The 16,865-nt window shown below is 71.1% G+C and overlaps 3 protein-coding genes across 3 annotated transcripts; 2 read left to right on the top strand and 1 right to left on the bottom strand.

Annotated features, from left to right (window-relative positions):
• Positions 1-871: 871 nt before the first annotated feature.
• On the bottom strand, positions 872-5,974 carry SPHK2 (sphingosine kinase 2). The gene is given in 7 exon segments (XM_069774025.1): positions 872-1,140; positions 1,142-2,231; positions 3,086-3,201; positions 3,310-3,404; positions 3,635-3,778; positions 4,899-5,305; positions 5,827-5,974. Coding segments are annotated over 7 exon segments (2,052 nt in total). The 5' UTR covers positions 5,835-5,974; the 3' UTR covers positions 872-948.
• A 537-nt stretch (positions 5,975-6,511) lies between these two features.
• On the top strand, positions 6,512-8,425 carry RPL18 (ribosomal protein L18). The gene is given in 8 exon segments (XM_069774192.1): positions 6,512-6,648; positions 6,852-6,938; positions 7,048-7,155; positions 7,379-7,477; positions 7,597-7,720; positions 7,827-7,896; positions 8,321-8,363; positions 8,365-8,425. Coding segments are annotated over 8 exon segments (567 nt in total). The 5' UTR covers positions 6,512-6,645; the 3' UTR covers positions 8,398-8,425.
• A 478-nt stretch (positions 8,426-8,903) lies between these two features.
• SULT2B1 (sulfotransferase family 2B member 1) lies at positions 8,904-13,670 on the top strand (the record flags this gene model as incomplete). The annotated part of the gene is made up of 7 exons (XM_069773880.1): positions 8,904-8,966; positions 9,528-9,639; positions 11,043-11,251; positions 11,322-11,448; positions 12,036-12,130; positions 12,205-12,385; positions 13,213-13,670. Coding segments are annotated over 7 exons (1,008 nt in total), but the record flags the coding sequence as incomplete, so codon positions are not given.
• Between the last annotated feature and the right edge of the window lie 3,195 nt (positions 13,671-16,865).

Here is a 16,865-nt window from a genome sequence, read left to right as displayed (position 1 = left end):
CTGGTCGCAGCCTGAACTGGGAGGCCAAACTGGGGGCTCTGGGATTGGGGGGGGGGGGGGGGGGGTCGTGCAGAGCCCATGCACACACATGTGCCAGCCCCCCCCACTCGTGACCCCCCCCCCCCCCCCCCAGCACCACAAGCCCCCCAAGCACTGAGCTCACTCCACGCTCGGGCTTTATTGCATAGGTCATGGGGGGGGGGGGCGTGGGGGGGGGGGGCAGCAGGACCCCCCCCAGGGGACCCACAGACGTCCAGGCATGAGTTTTGGGGGGTGGGACAGGACCCGGACGCCTGGGTCTCCTCCAGTTTGGGGTCACCCTTTGCTGTGGGGTGGGGGCAGCTCTGGGGGGGGGGGGGGGGTGTCCTGGGGGTCAGTGCAGGGACCACCCGGACACCTGGATCCCCCCCCAATGGCTGGGTCCCCCCAACCACCTGGAGCCCCCCTAACGCCTTGGGGTCCCCCTGGGTCCCTCCAAACCCTTGGGGTCCCCCCAACCCCTCGGGGACCCCCCCGTAACCACCTGGGCCCCCCCCGACCCCTTTGGGGACATCCCAACCACCCTTGGGGTCCCCCCAACCGCTCGGGGACCACCCCGCAACCACCTGGGCCCCCCCCAAACCCTTTGGGTCCCCCCGACCCCTTTGGGGACCCCCCGACCACCTGGGACCCCCCGACCCCTTGGGGACCCCCCCAAACCCTTGGGGTCCCCCTGACCACCTGGGTCCCCTCGACCCCTTGGGGACCCCCCCAAACCCTTGGGGGTCCCCCTGACCCCTTGGGGGTCACCCACCCCACCACCTGCATCCCCCCCCACCCGCCCCAGCTCCTCAGGGTCCCTTGGGGTCCCCCCAAACCCTTAGGTCCCCGCGACCCCCTCGGTTGCCCCCGACCCCCCGGGGTCTCTCGGGTCCCCAATTCCTTGGGGTGCCCCCCGGGGGTCCCCCCTCAGGGTGCAGCGGGGGTCAGGAGCCGAGCCAGCCCGCGGTGGATCTGCCCCTGGAGGGGTCCGTACTCGACCCGCTCCCCGTCCACCGTCAGCACCCCCCGGGGGGTCAGGGGCTCCAGGCGAAAAGCTCGAGCCGGGACGCGGGACAAGGGGGGTCCGGCGGCGTCGTCCGTCCCCCCCCCGCCGCCACCCCCGGGTCATGGCCAGCAGCGCCCGCAGCAGAGCCCCCCGCGAGACCCCAGCCCGCACGTAGCAGAGATGGATGAGGCCGTCGTCCGGCCGGGCTCGGGGGGCCGCCACCAGTTCGGCCCCCAAATGCGACTGGTAGATGGCCAGGACCAGGACGAAGTCCCCCTCCAGCGTCACCCAACTGGGGGGCACCGGTTGGCCCAGCGGCACCAGTAAATCGTCCACTGGGCCGCCGGGAGGGGAGGAGGGGGACGGGGGGGACGTGTCTTTTGGGGGGGACGCCGGGCTGGGGGCGTCCTCGTGCCTTGAGGTGACACCGTGGACCTCGGTGGCCCCATCGCTTGGGGCGTCCCCGGGGCTGGGGGTGTCCCCGTGCCTTGGGGGGTCCCCAGGGCTGGGGGTGTCCCCGTTTCTCGGGGGGTCCCCGTGCCTTGGGGGGTCCCCGGGGCTGGGGGTGTCCCCGTTGCTCGGGGTGTCCCCGTGCCTTGGGGCGTCCCCCGGCACCGCGGCGTCCCCGTCTTTCGAGGTGCCCCCATCGCTCGGGGTGCCATCGTCCACCGCGGTGGCCCCACGTCCCGGGGCGTCCCCCAGAATCATCGGGGCGTCCCCCCGCACCAGCACGTCTCCGGCCGCAGCACCTTTCGGCCCGGGGTTGTCGCCGAGCCCAGGGGCGTCCCCCCAATCCCCGCCGTCCCCCTCGGGGGTACCGGGGCCGCTGGCCGTCCCCGCGCAGAGCCCCAAATCGGAGAGAGCGCGGGGCAGGGGGGACGCGGCGGCGGCACCGGCGGCACCGGCGGCGTCGGCGGTGGCACTGCGGGGGACGGCGGGCAGGTAGGAGAGGCGGCCGCGGTAGGTGTGGAGGGCCAGCAGGCGAGCGGCCGTGCCCAGGGCGAAACGCGCCGGCCCCAGGCGTCGCAGCCGCTCGCTCTCGATGTCCACGTCGGCCACCAAACCCCAGGCCACGCTCAGGAAGGAGAAGACGCGGGTGCCCGAGGCCGTCGTCACTGAAACCAGGTCCAGGGGGGACGGCGTCCCCCGGCACAGCAGCACGGCGCAGTTCTGCAGCAGGGAGAGACCCAGGGCCGGGGCCAGCCTGGGGAGGGGGGACGGGACACGGGGACGGGTCACGCGTGGGGACACGGCACGGGGACACGTTGCGCGTGGGGAGATGGCACGGGGACGGGTCACGTGTGGGGAGACGGCGCGGGGACGCTGCATGGAGATGGCACAGGGACACGGCACGGGGGACACGTCGCACATGGGGACACGGCACGGGGACACGGCACACGTGGGGACACGGCACGGGGACACGGCACACGTGGGGACACGGCACGGGGATGCTGCACGGAGATGGCACAGGGACATGGCACAGGGATGCGTCACACGGGGACGTGGCACAGGGGCATGTCACGCATAGGGACAGGGGACACGGCACAGACACGCATGATGTGCAAGGACACAGCACGGGGACACGTCACACACGGGGACACAGGGATGCGGCGCGTGCAGGAACATGCCACAGACACACAACGCACAGGGACGTAATGCAAAGATGTGTCACACGTGGGGACACGGCACAGGGATGCGACGCACAGGGATGAGACACACAGGGACGCGGCGCGGGGATGCGTCACACGTGGGGGATGCGGCACGAAGACACAGCACAGGGACTGGCACGCGTGGGGACACGGCACGGACACGCGTGACGCACAAGGATGCAACACAGGGACGCGTCGCACACAGGGGACACGGTGTGAGAGCACGGCACAGCGCGGGGACGCGCCACACGCAGGAACACGCCACGGACACGCATCAGGCACGACGACGTGGACGTCCCCGTATACCCCCGTCCCCTTCGTGTCCCCACATCCCCTCCGGCGTCCCCGTCCCCATGTGCCTCCCCCCATGTCCCCCCCACGTCCCCGTGTCGTCTCCGTGTCCCCGTACCCGGCGTGGAAGTTGATGGCGGCGGCCAGGGCGTTGCCGGAGCCGCAGGGCAGGATTCCCAGGGGCATCCTCAGCGCCGCAGCCCAGTCCGGCCGGTCCATCAGCCCGTTCACCACCTGTGGGGGCCAGGAGCGTGTCTGGGTGTCGTCCCCCCCCCCTCACCCCGGACACCTGGGTCCCCCGGTTGAAGGGTCCCGGATTTCTGGGTCGGGGGGGGTCGTTACCTCATAGAGGAGCCCGTCCCCCGAGACGGTGACGATCCCGTCCCACTCGTCCAGGCTGATCCCCGTCACCAGCTCTCGTGCGTGGTTCGCCCGTTCTGGGGGGGGGGAACACGGACACACGTTAGCCGTGGCCCCCAGGGACCCCCAAACCCCCCCCAGGGACCCCCAATCCCCCTCACAACCCCCTGAGCCTCTCAAAGCCCCCAGCCCAGCTCCCCAGAGCCCCCTCCACGGCCCATTTTGTCCCCCCCCAAGTCCCTGTAGCTGCTGTCTGCCTCCCCCCCAGCCCCTGTCCTGCCCCCCCCCCGGCCCCCCACCCACCCACCGGTCTGGATGAGGTTGAAGCTGATGTCGGCCTCGGTGATCATGGGCAGGACGTGGGTTTGGCACCAGCTCAGGGCCTGGCCCCGGCCCCCGAAAGGGTTCAGCAGCAGCAGCAGCCGCCGCCGCCGTGGCTCCGGCGGGATTTCTGCGGGATGGAGACCCCCCCCCAGACACCTGGGTCCCTGTCTGGAGACACCCCCCCCCATCCCAGAGACACCCCCTATGCCAGAGGCCCCCCCCCAAATCCCTGGGTCCTCATCCCAGAGAACCCCCCAGACGCCTGGCTGGTCACGCTGGAGGGACCCCCGGAAACCTAGGTCCCCATCTGGAGACCCCCCCATCCCAAAGACCCCCCCCCAAATCCCTGGATCCCCATCCCAGAGACCCCCCAGACACATGGGTCATCACCCCAGAGACCCCCCTGGACACCTGGGTCCTGGTCTGGAGACCCCCCCCATCCCAGAGACACCCCCTATCCCAGAGACCCGCCCCCCCACATCCCTGCCTCCTCATCCCAGAGAACCCCCCCAGATGCCTGGTCACCCTGGAGGGACCCCCAGACACCTTGGTCCCTGTCTGGAGACCCCCCCATCCCAAAGACCCCCCCCAAATCCCTGGATCCCCATCCCAGAGTCCCCCCCCAGACACCTGGGTCCCCATCTGGAGACCCCCCCTCCCCCAAATCCCTGGATCCTTGGGTCCCCTCCGGGGCAGGGGGGGGGGGCTCAGACACTGGGTCCCCACCCCAAAAACCCACGAGGGGACCCAGGCGTCCAGGCGTGGCACCCCCCCGCCCCCCCCCCGAGGGGACCCAGGCGTCCGGGCGGCGCCAGCCCCGCGCCCGCAGGCGCCGGCTTTCGGGCCGGACTCGTTCCACCTGCCAGGACCGGCCCCGGCGGGTGCTGGGGGGGGGGTGTCCCCTCTGGGGGGGGTGGGGAGCACCCCAGTGGGTCCCCTCCCCAACCCTGGGGGTGTCCCCCCCCCCATTTCTATGGGGCCCGAACGCCTGGGTTGTCTCCCCCCTCCCTATGGCACACGGGGTCCCCCAAATTCCTGGATCCCCCCCCAGCCTTGGGGGGGTCCCCAACACCTGGGGGGGTCCCCAACACCTGGGGGCCCCTTCCCCATTCTTGGGGGGGGGGGGTGTTCTAGAAACCTGCCCCCCCTCTCCCACCATTCCTATGGGATCCGAACGCCTGGGTCCCCCTTCCCTCTAACAACCCGGGTCCCCCCAAACTCTCCCCCCCCCAGAGCCCCCCCCTTACCGGCCTGGGGGGGCAGGGGGAGCCCCCGGACGAGGCAGCGGATGGCGCGGGCCCAGCGCTCGGCCGTCGCCCGGTTCCCTTCGTAGTGGGGGGCCGCGTCCACCCGGAAAGTGGGGGCTCGGCGACGGCGACGGGGCCCCCCCGGGACCCCCCGGCAACGGGGGGGGTAAGCGTAGACGGCGAAGAAGGCGGCGGCGGGGAGGGAGGGGGCGCGAAGCGTGTGGCAGCCCACCACGTCGGCCAGGCGAAGCACCCCCGCCCCCCCCGGGGGCCCCCCCAGGATCTGCAGCTCCGTCCGGGTCAGGCAGAGATGGAAACGGGGTCCCCCCCCCGCGCCTGGGGGACCCCCGAAATCCCCCTCCAGCAACGGCTCCTCGTTCATCGGGGCGGGGGGGGGGCGGCTCGGCCTGGGGAAGGGGGGGGGGGGCGGAGATGGGGGGGTTGGGAACGGGGAGGGGGGCCAGTCCGTGCCCCCCCCCCAACCCCATGTCCCCCACTGCCCCCCCATCCCAGTGACCCCGATCTCCCGGTGCCCCCCCCCACCTGCACAGGCTGCCCGTCCCGTTCTCCTCGCCCGACACCCATCGTGGGGGGGGGGGGGCGGGGGAAAAGGGGGGGGGCGGGACGGAGGGGGGGGGCCGGGGCGGGACCGGAGGCGGCGGACCTGCGATGGGGGGGGAGCCCCACCGGCAGGGACTGCCCCCCCCGGGGCTGTTGATGCCCCCAGAGCCGGTTCTGCCCCCCCAGGACGGGCATTACCCCCCCCCAATGCCGGTATTGCCCCCCCGGGGCCTGTTTCCCCCCCCTCAGTGACCGGTTGCCCCCCCCCCCAGGGCCGGTACTGCCTCCCGCCCCCCACCGGTACTGCCCCTCCGGGGCCGTTGTCAGCCCCCCCAGACGGTTATAAGCGCCCCCCCAGTGCTCCCACCCTGTCATGGGCCCCCCGTATCGGGGAGGGCCCCGGGGCGGCCCCCCCGGGCCCGCGTCCCCCCCCGGGCGCCGGTCCCGCTGTCGCCCTCTCTCCCCTCCGGCCGCTTTGCCCTCCGCCCCGGAAACGCTCCCCGCCTCCCTCCCCGTCCCGCCAATCGCGCGGCGCCGAGCCCCCCGCCGGCAGCCAATGGGAGGTGGAGGCCGCCAGCGCCCCGCCCCGCCGCCCTCCGCCATGTCGGTTGAGGGCGGCGCCGCCGTGCGGAGCAACGGGGCCGTGACGTTGGGGCGGCGCCATCTTTGTTGAGGGCGCTGCGGGTCAGGCGGGGGCACGGCCGCCATTTTGGGGCGGGGAGGGCGGGGCCGCCGCTTCAGCCAATGGGAGCGGCGGAGCCATGGCAACGGTCACCTAGGGAGTGAGGCCGCGGCGGCCATCTTGACTGAGGGAGGGCAGGGCCCGGTTTTCCAGGAAAAGCCCCGGGGCCGGGCGGCGGCGGCGAGCCCGCGGTGCAGGCCAGGACAGCGGCGAAGCCCCGCCGCCATCCCTCCCGCTGCCCTCCCTCCTCACAACCCCATTAGCCACGCTAATTAAACGCAAAACCCCTCCGCAGCGGCCACTCTCTCTCCACCGACTCAGTCTCTATGCCCCCCCTGCCGCCATTCCATTGGACGCCGCAGTCCTCCCGCCACCATCGAGCCGCACCGCGCAGAGCGGCCCCGTGCACCCACTTCCGCCCGGCGGCCGGAAGTGGCCGCCGCTTTCCCATAACCCCCCGCGCGGGGCGCGCACCTTCCTCTGCCTCCCTCGGTCGCCGCTGCCATGGTGGGTCTGTGCCGCAGGCGGGGGGGGGGGGGAACGACCATCCGCCTCCATCCTCCCCCGGGGGGGACCGGACCGGCGCCGCCGCCGCCCGGGGAGGCTGGAGGGAGCCTGGGGAAGGCGATGGGGCACCGTGGAGGGGCCGGTGCCCGATGTTTCCCGCTGAGGCCTAGAGGCGGCCTGACCCACCCCGTTCCCCCCCTCAGGGTATCGATATCCGCCATAACCGGGACCGGAAGGTTCGGCGCCGGGAGCCGAAGAGCCAGGACATTTACCTGCGACTGCTCGTCAAGGTGGGCCCCGGGGAGGGGGCGGCGGCGGGGGGGGTGTTGGGCCGGGTAACGGGGCTCTCCCGCCCGTGCTAACCCCCCCTCCGGTCCCGGTGTTCCCCCCCCGCCGCAGCTTTACCGGTTCCTGGCCCGGCGGACGAACTCAGCCTTTAACAAAGTGATCCTGAAGCGGCTTTTCATGAGCCGGACGAACCGGCCGCCCCTCTCCCTCTCCCGTATGGTGAGTTCCCCGGGGGGGGCTTTTCCCTGCGGGGAGACACCCCCCCGCCTTCGCCTCCCCGCCTGGCGCTCTAAAAGCGCAGCGTTTTTCCCCAAAACCCGCTCCCTAACGAGCTCTGGGACCCGCGGGGGGATACACCCAGACCCCTGCGTGCTCCGGGGGGGGGTGCAGCTGGATCCTTGCCCCCCCCAGCACCCCCTCTTTGTGTCCCCCCCCCCAATAGATCCGGATGATGAAGCGGCCGGGGCGGGAGGACAAGACGGCCGTGGTGGTGGGGACCGTCACCGACGACATCCGCATCCAGGACGTCCCCAAACTCAAGGTGGGGGTTTGGGGGGGGTTTGGAGGAGGTAGGGGGGCTGCTGGGGGTTTTGGGGAGGGGGGGGGGCTGCTTCTCTCCCCCCCACCCGTGTTTTTAATTGTTTTTGCTATTCTCCGTAGCTCTGCGCCCTGCGGGTGACGCGGGGGGCTCGCACCCGCATCTTGCGGGCGGGGGGCACCATCCTGACCTTCGACCAGTTGGCCATGGCCTCCCCCAAGGGCAAAGGCACCGTCCTGCTCTCTGGTGAGTGCCCCCCCCGCGCCCCCCCCAACTCCTAGAGACCCCCCCCGTGGCCGTGGGGTCATCGCTTTGTGTATTTTTGTGTCGTTGTGTCGTCCCCCCCCCCCAGGACCCCGCAAGGCTCGGGAGGTTTATCGGCACTTTGGGAAAGCGCCCGGGACCCCCCACAGCCACACCAAGTGAGTGAGGGGGGGGGGGCTCCTTTTTTGGGGTGGGGGGTGGTCTGGATGTTGGGGAGGGATCGCTTTGGGGTGGGGGGGGGCAGGGTCTGGATTTTGGGGTTTTCTAGGAGGAATCTGTTTGTTAGGGGGGTCTTTTGTTGGGGGGGAGGGAAGTGGAGGTTGGGGTCTCCTTGGTGGGGAGGGGGTTTGGATATTGGGGTCCTTCGTGGGGTGGGGGGGAAGCCTGGACACCTGAGTCCTTTTGGGGGAGTGGGGGGGGTCCTGGGGGGGGATGTCTGTGGGTACTGGGGTCCCAGCGAGTGATGGGATTTTTGCAGAAATGGGGGGGTGTCAGGGCCCTTTGGGGGGGGGTTCCTGGGGATTGGGGGGGGGGGGTCGTGGATGCCGCAGTCCCCCCTGACCCCCCCGTGTCCCCCCCCAGGCCCTACGTGCGCTCCAAGGGGCGGAAGTTCGAGCGGGCGCGCGGGGCGCCGGGCCAGCCGGGGCTACAAGAACTGAGACCCCCAATAAACCGCTGTGTGCCCCCCCCCGCCTCACTGCCTGTCCTTGGGGACCCCCCCCACACCCCCCCATATCATCACCTGACCTTGGGACCCCCCCACCTCACTCCTTGTCCTTGGGGACCCCCGCACGATCCCCTGCCTCACTGCCTGTGCTTGGGACCCCCCCACCTCAGTGCTTGTTTTTGGAGACCCCCCCTGTGCCCCCCCCCCCAGGCTCTGCCTGACCTTGGGGACGGCCCCCACCTCCCCCCCGTGAATCCAGGTGCCCTCTTGCCGCTCGGGGGGGGGGGGGTCCTTGTGTCCTGTCCGTCCCCCCCCCACTGAGGTACCCCCCCAGTTCACCCCCTTTAACCCCCCTGCTCCCCCTCCCCTCCTTCACGAGTGGGTGGGGGGGGTCCCACGCAGCCCCCACGCGGGGAGAGGGGAGGGGGGGGTGGAACCGGTCGGGGGGGGTGTTGTGCAAGGCGGGGGCGGGGCCGCCCCACGGGTGGGGTGGGGGGGGGACGCGGGGCCCCGCCCGCCACGGCTGGGTGCGATCGCGGCGGCTCTGCCTGGTGCTGCCAGGTACGGGGGGGGGGGGGGCGGAACACACCGGGGGGGGCTTCGCCCACGGGAGACAGCGGTCTGGGGTGGGGGGGGCACAGTGTGAGGTGAGCGGTGGGGTGGGGGGGGGGGGACGGACGCGCCCCGCGGGACCGATCCCCGGCGTGGGGTGACTGTGGGTGGGCGGAGGGGCCCGTCCTTGGTGTGGGGGGGTCCCGGATGAGCCCCCCCCCCCCCCGTGGGGCGCAGGGTGGCTCCGTGCTCTGTCCCCCCCCCCCCCAGCCCCACGCTGTTGCCTGGAGCCGGGCCGCCCCTGTGGGACCGGGTGTCTTTGCCCCCCCCCCGGTTTCCACGGTGCTGCGTGGGGCCCCCGGGACCCACGGGGGGGGGTTGGGGGGGGGGCGGAGGCAGCTCCCGTCGCTCCATCTGCTCCCTCCCTCCCTCCCTCCGTGATCCCACTGTGTGTGTCCCCTACGTGCCCCACGCAGGTCCCGGTCCTGCGTGGGTTAGCCTGTGTCCCCCCCCCCCCGTGTCCTGTGTCCCCCCCCCCCCCCCCCCGCCATGTCCCGGGGGTACTTCCAGCACGGCGGCGTCACCTTCCCGGGAATCCTGTACTCCCCCCGGGGGCTGGAGGCCGCCCGCAACTTCCCGGTGGAGGACGATGACGTCTTCAACGTCACCTACCAAAAATCGGGTAGGGGGTCCGGGTGTGACCCAAGGGGGGGGACATGACACCCAGGTGTGACCCAGGGTGGGGGGTGATGGCCCCAAAGGGACCCAGGAGTGCCCCCGGGGGGGGGGGGGGGGGGGCGGAATGTGGGACCCAAGGGATGCCAGAGACCCCCCCACCAAGGAACCTCAGGGACCCCTCAAGGACCTGAGGGACCCCAGGGACCCCCTAAAAGGATCCCAGGGATCTTCAGGAATCCCCCCAAAAGACCCCAGAGACCCCAAAGGGACCCCAGGTACCTCCTACGGGACCCGCAAAGGACCTTGGGGATCCCCCCCAGGGACCCCTCAAGGACCTGAGAGACCCCAGGGATCTCCTAAGCTACCCCAGGGAACCCTTCAACGGACCCAGGGATCCCCCAAGGGATCTTGGGGACCCCCAGAAGGACCCCAAAGGGACCTCAGGGACCTCTCAAGGACCTGAGAGACCCCAGGGAACCCTTCAACGGACCCAGGGATTCCCCCAAGGGACCTTGAGGACCCCCCAAAGGAACCCCAATGATTCACCAAGGACCTCAAAGGGACCTCAGGGACCCTCCAGGGACCTTGGGGACCCCCCAAAGGGACCCTAAGGACCCCTCAGGGACCCCCAAGGGACTTTGGGCACCCCCCAAAGGGACCCCAGGGACTCCAAAGGGAGCCTAGGGACCCCTCAGGGACCCCCAAGGGACTTTGGGCACCCCCCCAAAGGGGCCCCAAGGACCCCTCAGGGACCCCCCAAGGGACTTTGGGCACCCCCCAAAGGGACCCCAGGGACCCCTCAGGGACCCCCAAGGGACTTTGGGCACCCCCCCAAAGGGACCCCAAGGACCCCTCAGGGACCCCCCAAGGGACTTTGGGCACCCCCCCCAAAGGGACCCCAAGGACCCCTCAGGGACCCCCAAGGGACTTTGGGCACCCCACGAAGGGACCCCAAGGACTCCAAAGGGACCCCAAGGACCCCTCAGGGACCCCCAAGGGACTTTGGGCACCCCCCCAAAGGGGCCCCAAGGACCCCTCAGGGACCCCCCAAGGGACTTTGGGCACCCCCCAAAGGGACCCCAGGGACCCCTCAGGGACCCCCAAGGGACTTTGGGCACCCCCCCAAAGGGACCCCAAGGACCCCTCAGGGACCCCCAAGGGACTTTGGGCACCCCCCCAAAGGGACCCCAAGGACCCCTCAGGGACCCCCCAAGGGACTTTGGGCACCCCCCCCAAAGGGACCCCAAGGACCCCTCAGGGACCCCCAAGGGACTTTGGGCACCCCACGAAGGGACCCCAAGGACTCCAAAGGGACCCCAAGGACCCCTCAGGGACCCCCAAGGGACTTTGGGGACCCCCCCCCAGGGGACCCCAGAGGACCCGCTCCCCCCCACCCACCCCCCTCAGGCACGGTGTGGATGCTGGAGATCCTGAGCCTGATCCGCAGCGACGGGGACCCGCGCTGGTGCCGGTCGGTGCCCAACTGGGATCGGGGTCCCTGGCTGGAGACGGTGCTGGGGCTGCGGCGGGCGCGGGGGAACCCCCGGCCCCGGCTCATCAGCTCCCACCTCCCCATCCAGCTCTTCCCCAAAGCTTTCTTCACCTCCAAGGCCAAGGTCAGGTTCGGATTGGGGGCGCGGGGGGGTGTCCTCAGCCAGGGACCCTCATTTGTGCCCCCCCCCCCAGGTCATCTACACGGTGAGGAACCCCAAAGACGTCCTGGTTTCCCTTTACCATTTTTCCCGGATTTTCCGGCCCTATAAGGATCCCGGGAGCCTGGAGCAGTTTCTGGAGAAGTTCCTGGAGGGAGACGGTCTGGGGGGGGGGACACATGACGCGGGGGGGGGGGAGGTTGGTGTAGGGAGTTGGATGGGTGGGAAGCTGGGGGGGGTCAGTGGGGGCTGCTGGGGGGGGCACTGTGGGGTGGGGGGGGCTGTTGGGGTTGGTATGGGGGCACTAAGGGGGAACGATGGGGCGTCAAGGGGGGGCTGCTATGGGGTGTCAGTGGGGGGGTTGATATGGGGGGACACTATGGAGGGGCTATGGGATGTCAATGGGGGGCTCCTGGGGGGGCCATGGGTGTCGGGGGGGGGGATTGTAGGGGTTGATGTGGGGGGCACTATGGAAGAGCTATAGGTTGTCAATGGGGGGGGCCTATGGGGTGCCTGGTGGGGGCTACAGAGGTTGCTCTGGGACACACCACGGGGGGGGGCATGGGGTGTCAATGGGGGGGGCCGTAGTGGTTGCTAAGGGGGGGCTATGGGCTGTTAATGGAGTTATATGGGCTGCTGGGGGGGTGTCAGTGATTTGAGGGGACACGGGTGTTTCTGAAGGGGCCGGGTTTGGGGTGGGGGCTGTAGGTCCCACATCCCCCCCCCCCCGCTGCCCCCCCCCCACCAGTCCCCTTCGGGTCCTGGTTCGAGCACGTCCGGGGGTGGCTGCAGCTGCGCGGCCGCGAGAACTTCTTCTGCATCAGCTACGAGGAGCTGCAGCAGGTCGGTGTGCGTGTCCCCCCCCCATGTCCCCGAATACCCCCGTGTATCCCTGTATCCCCACGTCCCCCCCCCAGGACCTGCGCGGCAGCGTGGAGCGTCTCTGCGCCTTCCTGGGCCGGGCGCTGAGCGCCGGGGCGCTGGACGCCGTGGTGGCCAACGCTTCCTTCGCCGCCATGAGCCGCAACCGCATGAGCAACTTCAGCCTCTCCCCCCTCTTCATCCTCGACCTGCGGCGCGGACCCTTCCTGCGCAAGGGTGGGAGACGATGGGGGGGGGACGCCTGGGATGGGGACATGGGGATGGGGGCAGAGGGATGGGGACAAGGGGGGGGGGATGGCGATGGAGACGAGGGGATGGGGGGGGATTTGGGGATGGGGAGAAGGGGACGGGGACGTCGGCGTGGGGCACGACCCCTTTTTGTGCAAGTGGGGGGACGGGGGGGGGCACACCTGGGATGGGGACAAGGGGACGTGGAGGTGGATGGGGACGTGGGGATGGGGCACGGCCCCTTCCCATGCAAAGGGGGGGGGTGACATGGGGATGGGGGACGCAGGGATGGGGACGTCGGCGTGGGGCACGCTCCTTTTCCGTGCGGGGGGGGGGGACAGGGATGGGGGGGTAGGGATGGAGAAGGGGCGATGGGGACGGACATCAGGACGTGGGGACGGGTGGGGGGGGTGGGACAGGGACAAGGTGGGGGACACGGGTGTTGGGGACAGTGGGAAGAGGAATGGGGGGGCCACCAGGGAGCTGGGGGCACTGGGATGGGGTGGGGATGGTGGGACAGGGACAAGCTGGGGGACAGTGGGAAGAGGAATGGGGGGGCCACCAGGGAACTGGGGGCACTGGGATGGTGGGACAGGGACAAGGGTGTTGGGGACAGTGGGAAGAGGAATGGGGGGGCCACCAGGGAACTGGGGGCACTGGGATGGGGTGTGTGGGGGAGCACTGGGAGTGGCGGGGGCAGGAGGGCCTGGGGGGGTCCCTGGGGACTCAGGGGGTTCCTAAGGGCTATGGGGGTGCCAGCGGGTCCCTGGGGAGGGTCCGGGGGGGGGGGTCATCGCCCCATGTGCCCCCCCCAGGGATCTCCGGGGACTGGAAGAACCACCTGACGCCGGAGCAGAGCGCCCACTTCGACCGGGTCTACCGGGAGCGCATGGCCGGGCTGGGGGTCACCTTCCCCTGGGACCCCCCCCTGCAGCCTGCCCCCAGCCCCCTGCCCGGGACCCCCCAGGACCCCCCTGAGGAGGAGACACCCACCACGTCCTCCCAGGACCCCCCCACCCAGACCCCCCCACCTTGACAGTGCTGGGGGGGGGGTGTAGTGGTTGGGGGGGGGTCCGCAGGATCGGGGGGACCCCCAAGATATTGGGGGGGGGCATCATGGTTGGCATCTCAATAAAGCCGCTCTGTTGGAGGGGGCTTTGGGGGGGTTCCTAGGGGGCTGCCCCCCCCCCCCCCCAAGAGATCACACAATTTGGGTTTATTCCACCGGTTTTTAATAGTTTCTGCCTCCCCCGAGAGCACCTGGGGTGCCCAGGTGTGTGTCGCCCCCCCCCCCACTCACCCCCCCCCTTTCACTGGAGTTGGGGTGCAGTGGGATGGGGGGGGTGAGTCCCACCCCCCACCCCCTTTATCTGCCATTCCCTGCCCCCATCCCCCCCCATGCCAGCGCTGCATCACCTCCAACCTTTATTTTGGTTTTTTTTTAATCGTTTTGTTCCAAAACCAAGTTGAGAGATAGATATATATATAGATATAGATATATAATTTTTTTTCCTCTTTACAAAAGATAAAAAAAGGGGCCGAGCTGGGGCCCGAGTCAATAAATTACGGCAGCCCACGGTGGGGGCGGAGAGGGGAGGGGGAGTCCCTGAGCGCCGGGGGGTCCCCGGGAGCGGGCGGGTGTAAGTCGTAATAATAATAATAATAATTAACAATAAAATAAGGAGGACGAGGCTAATAAATAAGAATAAATTAGGGGGTGCGGGGGGGTGGTCCCGGCGCCGTCACAGCTTGTTGCGCAGCAGGACGAGGGCGCGGGAGGCCCAGTCCAGGTAGAGGTGGAGGCTCTGGAAGATGGCGTGCCCGGCCTGCACGGCCGCCCAGGGCGAACCGGGGGCCGGCAGGGGCGGCTGCGGGGCGCTGGGACGGGCCAGGCTCAGGCGAGAGAGCTGGGTTAAAAAAAAAAAGGGGGGGACACGCGTGGGTAAAGGGGGGACACGCGTGGGCCAAGGGGAGGGAGGGAGGGAGGGAGGCGGGCGCCTGGGGCGGGAAAGGGCGGGGAAGCCACGCCCCTTTGGCAAAAGGGCACGCCCCCCGGGCGGCCGGGCCCCGCCCCTCGCCGCCCAAACCTGTCGCAGCCGGGCGCGAAGCCCCGCCCCCCGGCGCTCTAAGCCGCGCCCCTCCAAGCCCCCGCCTCTTTCCCCCCTCCCGGGGCCCCGCCCCTCGCCGCCGTAGCCACGCCTCCTCCCCGCGAGCCCTCGCCTCCTCCCCGCCCCGCCCCTCGCCGCCGTAGCCACGCCCCCCTCCGGCCCCGGCCCCCTTTCCCCACCAACCCGCGGCCTCTGCCGGCGCCGGGCCCCGCCCCAGCCCCCCGAGGCCCCGCCCCAGGCCCCGCCTACCAGGTGGTCGAGGCGGCGCAGCAGCCGGTCGAGCCGGGCCTGCAGCGCTCCCAGCTCCGGTTCCAGCGGCCGCAGGGCCGGGCCCGCCCGGCGCAGCCACTCCAGGTGCCGCTGGTACCGCTGCAGGTCCCCGCTCAGCCGCCCCAGAGCCCCCGCCGCCTGCGGGGCGGACACACACCCGCACCCCGCGGCCCGTGTCAGGGCCGCGGGGTGGCACCGAGCCTGCCGGGACCCCCTGGCCCGTACCCGCGGGGGGGGGGGGGGGGGGGCCGACCCTGTTCCGTACCCACGGGGGACACTGCTCCCACGGGGGAACCCTGTCCCGTTCCCACGGGGGACACTGCACCCAGGGGAACCCACTTCCGTACCCACGGGGGGACCTCACACCCACGGGGGACCCTGCTCCCACGTCTATGGGGGAACCCTGTCCCGTTCCCACGGGGGACACTGCACCCAGGGGAACCCTGTCCCGTTCCCACGGGGGGACCTCACACCCACGGGGGACCCTGCTCCCACGTCTATGGGGGAACCCTGTCCCGTTCCCACGGGGGACACTGCACCCACGGGGAACCCTGTTCCATACCCACGGGGGGACCTCACACCCACGGGGGACCCTGCTCCCACGTCTATGGGGGAACCCTGTCCCGTACCCACGGGGGACACTGCTCCCACGGGGGAACCCTGTCCCGTTCCCACGGGGGACACTGCACCCAGGGGAACCCTGTTCCATACCCACGGGGGGACCTCACACCCACGGGGGACCCTGCTCTCACGTCTACGGGGGAACCCTGTTCCATACCCACGGGGGACACTGCTCCCACGGGGAACCCGCTTCCGTACCCACGGGGGACACTGCACCCACGGGGAACCCTGTCCAATTCCCACGGGGGACAATAGACCCATGGGGAACCCGACCCCACGTCTACGGGGGAACCCTGTTCCATACCCACGGGGGGACCTCACATCCACGGGGGACCCTCCTCCCACGTCTACGGGGGAACCCTGTTCCATACCCACGGGGGGACACGCTCCCACGGGGGACTTCTCTCCCATACCCACGGGGGACATTACACCCACGGAGACCCCGCTCCCACAGCCGCGGGGGATCCCCCTCTCCCATACCCACGGCACCCCACTCCCCCACACCCCAACGACCACAGCACCCTCCGCGCTCCCCCCTCCCCGCCCACCCGTGTCCGTGTCCCGTGTCCCGTGTCCCCCCCACACCCACCTGGATGTTGGCCAGCTCCAGGGCGCTCATGGAGAGGACGGGCAGCGAGTCCAGCTTGTGCTCCCCCTCCGCCGGGAACCGCGACTTCTGCCGGCGAGACGTGGGGGTCAGCCCACGCGAGACCACCCCCACCCACGCGGGACCACCCCCACCACGGCGGGGGGGGGGGAGGAGGAGAGCGGAGAGGGCTGGGGCAGGGAGGGGAGGGGGGGGCTGAGCGGGGCAGGGGGATGGGGGGGATGCTGCCAAGCGTGGGGCGGGTGGACACGCGTGGGGTGCCGTGGGTACCCACGAGGAGGGCGAGGAAGGCCTTGGTGTCACTGAGCAGCGCCTTGGCCAGGCTGACGACGCTGTCGAGGTCGGCGCGGGGGTCCGGGGGGCGCAGGCGGGGGGCGGCCGCCAGCCCCGGGCACGGTCCCGGCCACAGCCCCGGCCACAGCCCCAGCAGCGCCAGCAGCGCCCGCCACAGCGCACCTGCGGGACACGGACACGCGTGGGGCCGACAGACACACACAGAGCGACCGCCTCCCGGGGACCCCCGGGGGTCCCGGCGATGCCGGTGTTCCCGGGGTGGAGGGATCCCGGGACTCCCGGAGCTGGGGATTCCGGGGGTCCCGGGGATGCTGGGGCTCCCGGGACTGGGGGATCCCGGGGCAACGGGGATGGGGTATCCCAGCCGCTCCCGGGGATGGGGATCCCGGGACTCCCGGAGCTGGGGATTCCGGGGGTCCCGGGGCTGGGGGTTCCTGGGGCTGGGGGATCCCGGGGCTGGGGGATCCCGGGGCTACGGGGGATGGGGCGTCCCGCCGCTCCCGGGGCTCCCGGGGCTGGGGATCCCGGGACTCCCGGAGCTGGGGATTCCGGGGGTCCCGGGGATGCT

The sequence above is a fragment of the Haliaeetus albicilla genome, chromosome 29 (genome assembly GCF_947461875.1).
Source record: "Haliaeetus albicilla chromosome 29, bHalAlb1.1, whole genome shotgun sequence".
NCBI classification, from domain to species: domain Eukaryota; kingdom Metazoa; phylum Chordata; class Aves; order Accipitriformes; family Accipitridae; genus Haliaeetus; species Haliaeetus albicilla.
Note: the sequence above shows the minus strand (reverse complement) of the source record. Positions and strands in the feature narration are given on the sequence as shown.